General features: G+C 35.3%; 1 protein-coding gene across 4 annotated transcripts in view; it reads right to left on the reverse strand.

Moving 5' to 3' along the window:
- Nucleotides 1–12,637, reverse strand: part of IPCEF1 (interaction protein for cytohesin exchange factors 1) — a 180,932-nt gene that overhangs the window by 121,699 nt on the left and 46,596 nt on the right. For all 4 annotated transcript variants that reach the window (XM_025866361.2, XM_025866360.2, XM_025866364.2 and 1 more), the window contains one exon: nucleotides 3,465–3,508. In XM_025866361.2, coding sequence (XP_025722146.1) covers nucleotides 3,465–3,508 — 44 coding nt within the window. The remainder of the gene's footprint in view (nucleotides 1–3,464; nucleotides 3,509–12,637) is intronic.

Raw genomic sequence — 12,637 nt, forward strand, 5'->3', positions numbered from 1 at the left:
TTCGCTCACTGTCCATAAACAATAAATGCAGAAGATTTTCTGAGAAAATGCCCCACTAATTTGTGGAATTAACCTCAAAAGACTTTGAGATTTTCAGCTAATAACCTCTCAGTTTTGGAATTGGATTCCAAAAGCTATATCTGTATTGTTGAACCAAAATTTAAGAAAACACAAATATTATTTAACCAGAAAAAACAATACCACAAATATTAACCTGTTCTCATGGTAATTTGGAAAGCTTGCAGTCTGTTTCAAACCTCAATATAAGTATTTTTTCAGCTAGCCAATTCTCTCTTTGTAACCCAGTTGTCCCCATTCCTGTTCACATTGGTGTATTTTGTGCAAAAAAAAATTATGAGCCTTCAGAAGAAAACATATGTGGTCATCTATTCCTTAACTGCCAACACACAGGATTTTAACATAGAGTTTATTTTAAACTAAGCCAAGAAATCCTTGGAGTCCAAGTTGTTTTTCCATTAGAGGTATGAAACTTGGCCCCACATGTTTCTGTTCTGGAAAAAGTCCATTGACGCTCTGAATCACCTGGTAACATAAATTAACATTAGGTAGGACTTAGAACATAACCCTCATAGGCACAGCAGGAAAAAGGAAATTGGAAAAATATAACCTTGTTTTTAGAATGTATTCACTTAAAACTTCACAATATTCATTGCCCAGTAGGAATATGTCAAAATAATTAGACAAGCATTCTGTACTTCAGAACTCTGTGAAGTGTTGGTGGGAATGTAAAATGGTACAGCTGTTGTGGAAAACAATTCAAAATTTAAAATAGAATTAACATATGACCCATCAATTCCACTTCTGCGTATTTACCCACAAGTATTGAAAGCAGGGTCTCAACGAGGTATTTATACATCTACGTTCACAGCAACATTATTCATGATGGCTAAAATGTGGAAGCAACCCAAGTGTCTATCAATAACAAATAAATGGTTAAGGAAAATGTGGTACACACACACACACACACACACACACACACACTGGAATATTAGTCAGCCCTTTAAAGGAAGGAAATTCTGACCTCTGCTACAGCATGAATGAGCCTTGAGGGCATTACACTAAGTGAAATAAGCCAGTCACAAAAAGAAAAATACTGTACAATTCAACTTATATTAAGTACTTACTAGTACTTCAAAATCATAAAGACAAAAAGTATAGTGGTGGTTACCAGGGGCAAAGGGGAGAGGAAAATAGAGAGTTATTGTTTAATGGGTGTAAAGTTTTAACTCTACAAGATGAAAAGAGTTATGGGGATGGATGGTGGTGATGGTTGCACAGTAACATGAATGTATTTAATATCACTGAATGTGAATGTATTTAATATTTAATAAAAATGGCTCAAATGGTAAATTTTATGGTATAGGTATTTTACCACACTTTTAAAAAGTGAAGAAAAATTCTGTGAAGAACCCAAAATAATCATGGGACCAGAAATGTAGGTACCTGTAAGTAAGAACTAAATATGAACTGTCTGCTCTCGAGGTTACTTAGCTAGTAAGTGTCAGAAATAAGATCAAACCCAGACCATCTGAGTTCAGAAACTGTCATTTTTACCACTATGCTGTCTCTGATTTTGTTCAGTGCAAGAATTGCTATAATGCTTAGCAAAACTCAGATTATCTAATTTGGTCATTGGCTGAGTATCATCTTCCATAAGAATTATCAAGTTTTATATTACAAGAGACCACAGAGTTCATCTTACCTAGTCTTTCCACCAATGCGGGGTTCCCTCATAACATACGTCTTTTCTGACAATAAGCCAGGCTCTTTCTAGATACCTTTGATAATAAGGAGGCCCCTAATCTGAGGATCAGAAGTGTTTTGCTAGAAAAAGTACTTGACAACTTTTAGAGATGGCAAAATCCACCAATTTTTGTCAATACCTTTCAGTAACCAGTTTGCAAACCATCAACAAAAAGTGTAAGTGTGAAAAGTATCACTTAAAATTCCTCAATGAAACATCAAATGTTTTGGTGATTAAAGTGTTCTTTACCATAGAAGGCAATGTGAGAGTATTATTGACCAGAGTCACACAATCTGTCTCATGAATAAATGCATATCTTAAGTACACCCATGTTGAAACAATTGGACTTTATGTGTTTGAAGACGTCTAAACAGCAAACGTATGCACCAAGACTCATTTTTTTTGTCAGTGAGTTGGACAACGAAACAATGGGTTTTAACAACTACAGAAGGAAAAGAGAGAGCAATACTCACCAAAAAGAATGGAGGTGACTAATGGATCATGGATAGTAATGTTTCAAAGACAGTTGAAATATAATTGGGAGTGGTTGAAAGTGCATACCAGGGGCAATAATGATTGTTATTATTATCATGGTTTGGCTCATAGAAAAATAATAGCACATTTAAGTGCTATTAATATTAATTTAATGATGCACTAATATTTTCTGAAAAATTACCAGACGTTCAGTAACAACCATAGAGTCACACACTCAAAAACTGTGTCCTTGATAGATAGCTGTGAAAGAATGCTTCCCTTGTTAGGGCACCTAGGTGGTTCAATGAGTTAAGCACCCAATTCTTGATTTTGGCTCAGGTCATGATCTTAGGGTCTTGAGATCAAGCCCTACCTCAGGCTCTACATTGGGCGTGGAGCCTGCTCAAGATTCTCTCTCTCCATCTCCCTCTGTCCCTCCACCTCTACTCATGCTCTCTCTCGAAAAAAAAAAAAAAAAGAAAAGAAAAGAAAATGAAATTGTTTCTCTTGCATTCTCCAGCAAGCTTAGAATTGTATTTTATCTTAAAAAAGAGTTAAATCAAACAAGAGATGGATATCCCAGTCAGGAACTAAGACATATAACAATTCTTTTTAAGTTATCTTATAAATATAAAATCAAAGGAATAATGAGAAGAATTACACACATATTCAAAGAACTCCAGTCTTGCCTAGATCATTAGTGATGAACTTTAAAGGCAAGAACATCTTAAGATTGTTTTACTTTTATATTCTAATAACTAAATATAAATATTTTATTTGAATCAGTAGTAAATTTAGATCAGTAAATGCCTCATTTCTAGAGCATTCAATTTGCATCTGGGCATCAAAACACATACTTGCTTATAAACAAATCCTTCACAAAATTATACTTCTATGGTACTTTGATAGTTATGGTATGTTCCTGACCCTGAGGGGATCAAAAGAGATCATTCTATATATAAATTGTTTTACTAAACAACCCTCTCACTGAAAAGTAATTACCACCAAGAATCCATTTTCAAGGGAAATACAGAGGAACAAACATAGTTTGTTATTTATTAATACTATTAGCTTCCCTCTGCATTAATTCTAGCCTAAGGATAAATATACCTAGTCTATTACAGTTTGATTCACAGATTAGAATGACAAAGTGGAGTACAGACCCTTCAGGTCATAAATATCACTAAAAGAAAGAATTAATTTTGAAGAATTTTCATTTACATACCAAAAAGCTGTGAGTGTCCTTGTTCCAGGTCTGCTGCCTCTGATCTGTACAAAAAAAAGACAAGAAAGGGGTCATAAGGTTTCTGTTTGGACCTCACTACCTAGAAGGAAGTTAGAATCTTACCACATCACCCCCAGAGAAGAGGCAATAGTAACTTGCCCATCATAAAAACTACCCAATGTCTCTCTTGGAAAATGAGACAGAAAGTTCTAACTCATAGGAAAGAAGACCTAGGTATAAACTAGCAGGAAATCATCAAGCTGAGATCCCTTGGAATTGAGTGTTTTCTAAACGATAGTGTGAAAATAAGATTCAAATCCCTTTGAACACTACTCAAGATATATTTTTACTTTACTTTTAAATATCTTGAAAGATGTTCACATGGATTTAGAACTTCCATCTGTTTTCCTGGAATTCTGTCAGTGGGAAAATGTTTCATATTAGTAATAATCATCCCACTCATTGCCTAAGCCACAAGTTTAAAAAATACAGATTTTTTGAGACTTCATTTTTTAAGAGCAGTTTTAGGTTTATAGTAAAATTGAGAGGAAGGTACAGAGATGTCTCCTATACCCCCTGCCCCCACATGTGCATAGCACCCCCCCATTATCAACATCACTCACCAGAATGGTATATTTTTTACCAAGGATGAACCTACACTGACACATCATAATTAGCTAAAGTCCATAATATACCTTACAGTTCACTGTTGGTGTTGTACATTCTACATTTATAGAAAAAATGTGCAGTGACATGTATCTATCATTATATCATATGATATAATATCATAGTATTTTCATTGCCCTAAAAGTCCTCAGTGCTCTGCATATTCATTTCTTCCACCCCAAGCAACCACTGAACTTTTTACTGTCTCCATAGTTTTGCCTTTTCCAGAATGTCATATGGTTGGAATCATACAGTATGTAGCCTTCTCAGATGGGCTTCTTTCACTTAGTAATATGCATTAAAATTTCCTTTATGTCTTGTCATAGCTTGGTAACATATTTCTTTTTAGCACTAATTAATATTCCATTGTCTGAATGTATCAATTTCTTTATCCATTCACCTACTGAAGCACATCTTGGTTGCTTCCAAGTTTTAGCAACTGTGAATAAGCTGCTATAAATATCCATGTGCAGATTTTTGTATGGACATAAGTTTTCAACTCCTTTGGGTTAATACCAAGAAGCATGATTGCTGAGCTAGCTATATGGTAAAATTATGTTTAGTTTTTTAAGAAACCACTATATTCCAAAGAAACTGTCTCGCAAAGTGGCTATTCCATTTTGCATTCCCATTAGCAATGTATGAGAGTTCCTGTTGCTCCGCAACCTCACTGGCATTTGGTGGTGTCAGTGTTCCAGATTTTGGTCATTCTAATAGGTGTGTAAGTGGTTATCACAATTCTGTTTTGGGATGCCTGGGTGGCTCAGTCATTAAGTGTCTGCCTTCGGCTCAAGTCATGATCCCAGGGTCCTGGGATCAGGCCCCACGACGGGCTCCCTGCTCTGCGGGAAGCCTGCTTCTCCCTCCCCCACTGCCCCTGCTTGTGTTCCCTCTCTCTCTCTGTGTCTCTCTCTGTCAAATAAATAAAAATCTTTTTTTAAAAATTCTGTTTTAATTTAATTTCCTTGATGATATATGGAGCATCCTTTTACATGATTATTTTGTATGCTTATTTGCCATCTGTAAATCTTCTTTGATGAAGTGTCTGTTAAGCTATTTAGTCCATTTTTTAATAAGGTTGTTTATCTTATTATTGAATTTTAGGAGTTCATTGTATATTTTGGATAACAGTCTTTTATCAGATATATCTTTTGCAAATACTTTCTCCCAGTCTGTAACTTGTCTTCTAATTCTTTGTATTGCCTTTGTAGAGAAGTTTTTAATTTTAATGAAATGAACATATTAATGTTTTCTTTCATGGATCACATCTTTGATGCTATATCTAAAACAGTATCACCATACTCAAGTTCATCTAAGCTTTCTCCTACAATATCTTCTAGGAGTTTTGTGTTTTCTATACAGGTCTATGATAGCTTTAAACATAATTTTCTCCATCACTTCCTTAAGTAGAGATAATCATTTTTGTGAAGGGTGTATGGTCTGTGTCTAGATTCATTTCTTTGCCTGTGGGTGTCCAGTTATTCCAGCACCATTTGTTGAAGAGACTATCTTTGCTTCAATGTATTGCCTTTGCTCCCTTGTCAAAGATCAATTGACCACATTTATGAGGGTCTATTTCTGGGCTCTCTATTCTGCTCCATTGATCTATTTGTTTATCTTTTTACCAATACCACACTGTCTTGATTACTGAAACTTAAAAGTCTTGAAATTGGGTAGTGTCAGTCCTCTAACTTTGTTTTTCTCCTTTAATTGTTTGGCTAGTCTGGGTTTTTTTCCCTCTCTATATAAACTTTAAAATATATTTGTCAATATCCAAAAACAATTGCTGATATTTTGATTGGGACTGAATTGAATCTATATGTCAATTTTGGAAGAATTGACATGTTGACAATATTGAGTCTTCCTATCCATGAACATGGACTATCTCTCTAGCTATTTAGTTCTTCTTTGATTTTATTCATCAGAAAATTTTGTAGTTTTCCTCATATAGATCTTGTATACATTTTGTTAGATTGATACCTAAGTATTTCATTTCTGGGGGACTAACGTAAATGATAATTGTGTTTTTTATTTCAAATTGCCCTTGCTTATTGTTGGATATAGGAAAACAACTGACTTTTGTATATTAACTTTGTGTCCTGCAACCTTGCTATAATCAGTTATTAGTTCCAGGAAGTTTTTTTTGTTTGTTTTTGGGGGTTTTTTTTGTCAGTATTACAGACTTTCTACATAGATGATCATGCCACCTAAGAACAAAGAGTTTTATGTCTTCCTCCCTATCTATATCTTTTTTATTTTCTTTTCTTGCTTTATTGCATTAGCTAGAACTTCTAGTATGATGTTGAAAAGTAGTGAGAAGAAACATCCTTGCCCTGTTCCTGATCTTAGTGGGAAAGCTTTCTCACCATTAAGTATGGTGTTAGCTATAGGCTTTTTGTAGGTAGTCTTTATCAATAGCCTATCAATATAAGTATAAATAAATAGTTCCCTTCTCTTCCTAGTTTACCAAGAGTTTTTAACATGAATTGGTGTTAGATTTTGTCAAATGTTTTTTTCTGTATCTATTGATATGATCATGTGATTATTCTTTTTAAATCTGTTGATGTGATGGATTGCATTAATTGATTTTTAAATGTTGGACCAGCCTTGCATAACTAAGATAAATTCACTTGGTTATGGCACATAATTCTTTTTATACTTTTTTGGATTAGATTTTCTAATATTTTATAGAGTACTTGTGCGCCTATGTTCATGAGAGATATTGGTCTGTAGTTTTCTTGTAATGTCTTTGTCTGGTATTGGTATCCGGATAATGCTGGCTTCATAGAATGAGTTAAGACATATTCTCTCTGCTTCTATCCTCTGAAAAGTTTGTAGAGAATTGATATAATTTCTTCCTTAAATATTTGGTAGAATTTGCCAGTGAACCCATTTGGAACTGGTTCTTTCTGTTTTGGAAGGTTATTTATTATTGATTCAATTTCTTTAATAGCTATAGCCCTATTCAGATTATCTATTTCTTCTCATGTGAGTTTTGGCAGATTGTGTCTTTCAAGGAATTGGTCTGTTTCACCTAGACTGTCAAATTTGTGGGCACAGAGTTATTCATAGTATTCCTTTATTATTCTTTTAATTTCCATGGAAGCTGTAGTGATGTCACCTCTTTCATTTCTGATAATAGTAACTTGTGTCTTCTCTCTTTTTTTCTCAGTTAGCCTGGCTAGAGGTTTACTGATTTTATTGGTCTTTTTAAAGAACCAGCTTTTGGTTTCATTGGCTTTTCTCTGTAGATTGCCTATTTTCCATTTCACTGATTTTTGCTCTAATTCTTATTTCTTTTCTTCTTCTTACTTTGGATTTAATTTGTTCTTCTTTTTCTAAGTTCCCAAGATGGAAACTTAGATTATTGATTTTAGATTTTTCTTCTTTTCTAATATATGCATTCAATTCTATAAATTTCCTTCAAGCACTGCTTTTGCTGCAAGATTCTTCTTTTTTAAGCCTGTATATTTATATCTCACAGTAAAATGAGATGGCAGAAAAATATGATCTGTAAAGGACAGATACATTTTAAGAAGATCTGTTTTTTAATGACTCATCTGTTTCAAATATTTGGTTTTTTTAACCTTTCAAATTTTTCTCCACTTTTCATTTTGAAAGTTTTTATAACTATAGGAAAGCTGTGGAAATATTTAACAATGAACATCTGGATAGCCTTCACTAGATTCCTAAATTATTACCATTTTGCCACATTTGCTTTATCTCTCCGCCCACATGTATAAATATTTTGCCAAGCCATTTGAGAATTACTTATAAAGATGGTTCGCCTCTAAAAACTTTAGCATGGACATCACCTCACACCTGTCAGAATGGCTAAAATCAACAACGCGAGAAATAAACAGGTGTTGGAAAGGATATGGAGAAAGAGGAACCCTCTTGAAATATTGGTGTGAATGCAAACTGGTGCAGCCACTCTGGCAAATAGTATGGAATTTCCTCAAAAAGTTAAAATTAGAATTACCCCAAGATCCAGGATTCACACCACTATGTATTTATCCAAAGAATACAAAAATACTAATTCAAAGGGATGCATATACTCCAATGTTCAAAGCAACATTATAATACCATAGCCAAATTATGGAAATAGCCCAAGTGCCCATATACTGATGCATGGATAAGGAAGAGATATTACTCAGCCATAAAAAATAACGAAATCTTGCCATTTGTGATGACATGGATGGAGCTAGAGAGTATTATGCTAAGCGAAATATGTCAGAGAAAAACAAATGCCATATGATTTCACTCTTATGTGGAATTTAATAAACAAAGCAAATGAACAAAGGGGGGGCAAAAAAAAAGAGAGGGAGGCAAACCAAGAAACAGACTCTTAATTATAGAGAACAATCTGATGGTTACCAGAGGAGAAAGGGGTAAAAGAATGGGGTAAATAGGTGATGGGGATTAAGAAGGGCACTTGTGATGAGCACCGGGTGATGTATGGAAGTGCTGAATCACTCTATTGCACACCTGAAACTAACATTGTACTGTGTGTTAACTAACTGGAATTTAAATAAAAACTTAAAAAAAAAAACTTTAGCATGTACCTCCTAAGAACAAATATCCTACCATGATTACACAATAATAAACATACTTGGGAAATTTGAAGTCATACAATTATCTAATATGCAGTTCAAATTTTCCCAACTGTCTCAGGAAGGTCCTTTTCAGTCTAGGTATTTATTATATTTTATTTTAAATCCAGGACTCACTCAAGGTCACCATTGCATATATAGTCATATGTATATAGTTCCTTTTGTCTTTGACAATCAACATTTTTTAAAGTCCAGTTGTTTTTTTGCATAACGCCCCTCAAATTGAATTTATCTAATTGTTTCCTCACAATTAGACTCAGGTGAAAATTTTGACAGAGGCACACATGTGAAGTGGGAATGCTTTTCTTCTTTTTGTACATTAGAAGAGCACAAAATAGGTCAGATTAATATTTTCTTTCAATCAATAACACTTAGTGATTATCTCCTATAAAGTAAATTTAGTGTCATAGTTTGTAGCTTACAAAACGCTTTGACATGGATTCATTTACTCAATTTGCACAACCACCCCACAAGGTAGGTATTTTTAATTATGTTTTCTTGTTGGATGCAAATCTATCCAAGTTTATAGAACCAGGAAGACTATATCTGTGGCCAAAATTTAAGCATAGAAATACCATAAATATCACACTGAGGAAGAAGCCCTGTGTTTTCATGTCAAATGAATCTAGATATTTTTTCTCTTCTACAACTTGCACCTCTCCATTGTCCAAACTTTATGCCTTACAGTTCTAGCTGTATGTTAAATTACAAGGTAATGTAATATTATGCTTTATCAAAACATTTTCCAACTGTAATGATTTGAAATTACAATAATCAAAGCAGAAACAATATAAAAGTGGATGAGTGTTAGCTGTATTGAATGCCAAGTAATTGGCTTTTGTTCATGTTTATGTCTTTGCATTTGGTGCAACTAGCAATTCACCAGCTCTTCTTTTTCTCCCTTGAAGAAGATTTTTTGTCAATTCCTTCTACTTCCCAAAGCATGAAAACAGCATTGTATCATAGCATAGTCATCAGTATTTGTACAAGGATTTCTTAGCATATTAAATTAATAACTTTTAATTTTCTTTTTACCCTTGAGCTTCACATTCCCAGTATTGTTTAGTTTAGGGTCAAATCAAGAAACTTTTGGCTATCAGTGTATGTAACTTGATTCACAACCAATAGCATAGATCCTTAAGTAGACATTCCAGCCGGAAAGAGCATAAACAGGTTTTCCAAGCTGTGGGTTAAGGATATTGATGGGAATAAAAGTCAGACAACTTTTACAGTAACACCGAAATTCAAAAAGCAATACTACCCATGTCCAGGTAAGGACAACTGCGGGTGCTTCTTCGGGTGGTATTCACGCTCAGATATACTATCTAAATCATTTTAAGTTTGGAAAGATCTTAAAGAAATAGGGTGATATTTTCCACTGATAAAAACCACTTTGCCACATCCAGGGAGTCTCAAGCTCAAATGACAGATCAAGATCCACTTACATTTTCATCTGTGCACAATTTCCCAGCACTGAGTGATTTGAATACCTCATTTAAAAGTAAAAGAGTAATTTCAAATGCCTAAATAATGGGTGATATTATTGTCCTTGTCCAGTGTTCAATTTCATAAGGAAGCAGAGACAGAATCCTGAAAATACTCAACGAAGAACAAAACTCCTTTTTCAACTTTCACAGAGTTCTGCAAGCATATCATTTTCTTTTGAACTGGCATATTATTTACCCCCTTAAAAGAAAAATCTACATTTTAATCCTAGGAAATGCATTATTCTCATTGTTCATTTGGATTAATTTTCAGGCCAACTACAGTAAATGAAGCTGCATTTGATACCTCTGCCTTCAGCATATAAATTGCCTGGGCCAGAGTGATGAAAAATTTTTCAGCTGTGAAGTCTTTAATAGAACACATATCATTCCTTTTTTCCCACCAATCCTCATCAACAGACTATTATCATCAAATAACAATAAAAGAGGCTGCCTGCAGTTAATTTAATCACTGTAACTTCCCAAAAAAATAAAGACTGATGTCTTTTGAAAATTATTCCAATTATGTCTTTGAAAATGAGTTCAAAATTGTTAAAATTACTACTTTCAACACTGTATTAACCTCCACCAAGTGTTATTAGTTATTCTCACGATCTTCCTAGAGCAAAAAATGACATCAGTGCTCAATTTTTTTATATGGTAAAAATTCAACTTTGAGATGCCAGAATTATTTTTAAAACTTTGCTCGAGGTCAATTTACTTAAGGTTTAAGCTAACCCTTTTCAAATACATCCCGAGAAGCAATTTCTCTGCTTAAAAACAAAAACACAGCCAAAATTCATTTTATTGGAGCACATAAAATCAAATTATATAACCACTTGAAAATAAGTAGAAGATAAGTAGAGAGAAGGGATCACAGAAACAATGATGAAGATAACAATAGCCAACACTTATTGAGCTCTGATTATTACTTGATTTGTGAAGGCCTGTGCTAAATGCTGTACAGGCACTGATCATTTCGTTTCCACAGCAACCCTATGAAGAGGGTCCTGTCTTTATTCCCATTTTACAGGTGAAGACCTCTGCCATGAAATCTGCTGCTCTGGCTGACACTGGCAGCCTGTGAGGCCCGAACCTCCACCAGCGCCCCCCCCCGGCCCCCGCTCCGCAACACACACGTTTCTGACCATTACTTTGATGAGCACTCTTTCTTTGACCACATGATGAGCTCTCTCCCTTCGAAACCTACAGACACTCCTTCTAGAAGAAGAAAGGAAAGGAGTAAGAACAGGGAGGGTCCATTCCCAGAGCAATGCCTCCTCCCACGCTGCCAGGCTTCCTCGCTAATCTTGCTTCAACCAGCGTTCCCAGGGCTCTCCCTTCAGTCCAGCTCCTTTTGGTGGCCCGGACTTCCGTCAAGTGTGTATTGTCTAAACCGTAACTGCAGAGAAGTTTCGCCCCTCTTCCCCAGGGCTCTGGACCCCCTGTGGTGCACCTGATTCTGCCTGAGTCCTTCCCGAAGCAGTTCAGCCGCTCACGCACCGCTGTCTGGCTCTGCCAGCGGCGAGGCAACCCACTTTGACACGCCCGTGCACGTTAGCGGTGGGTTGGCTGCAACCTAACACCGCAGATCATGTTGGCCGACTCTCACCCTGACGCGGCTCAAAACACTATGATTTTGGATAATTTGAATAATTATAAATTATTCCAAAATTGTTAGCTATGTGAAGGAGGCAAAATGCATGAGTCTCAGAGTTTTCCATGTTTTGATCCTTGATATACAGCAAACTCTGTATACATTTCATGAGGATGAAGGCAAGCACTAAGAAAAAGAAAAGAAAGACGAGGAACCTGAAGGAAAGGAGGCCTCGGGAGTGAAGAATTTCAACGGTGTGTTATTGTCGGGACCTTGACCGCCAGAGAGGCCAGTGCTGAAAGGAACAGGTTTTATTCAGGACCTGTGTTCACCATGTCCTTACTCCAAAGTTGGTTCTGCCAATAACATAGCATCTATTCCACTTCTTGGAAATAAAGCTTTTGATATAAAAAAATACATAGTTGCATTGTTATAAACTTAAAAATGCAATAGAGAAGTTAGTAAAACAAAAACCACCCATCATCTCAAAGTCCAGAGATACCTACTCTTAATGTGTATTTCCTGCTCCATTTTCTTCCATTCATTTGGAAAATTTGTAATGTAAGCAGGAGTATTCTATATATATAGCTTTGTGTCTACAAGGCCTAATCTTAGAGCTCTGCATGGATGTGGATTATAGCTAATATTTGAGCTGCGTGACAACTCACATTTAGAACCTTTAATCACAGCACAGGCCCTGACATTCCGCTAACTTCATCAGGCATGTATGAGATTTTGGACAGCATCCTAATGAACTGTAATGCTCTGAAGAGCATTCTTTTCTTATCTCAGTTGTTGAGCAGGAAGTCCTAG

The sequence above is a fragment of the Callorhinus ursinus genome, unplaced genomic scaffold (assembly GCF_003265705.2).
Source record: "Callorhinus ursinus isolate GAN/ISIS: 27379988/994484 unplaced genomic scaffold, GSC_fseal_2.0 scaffold6, whole genome shotgun sequence".
Taxonomy (NCBI): domain Eukaryota; kingdom Metazoa; phylum Chordata; class Mammalia; order Carnivora; family Otariidae; genus Callorhinus; species Callorhinus ursinus.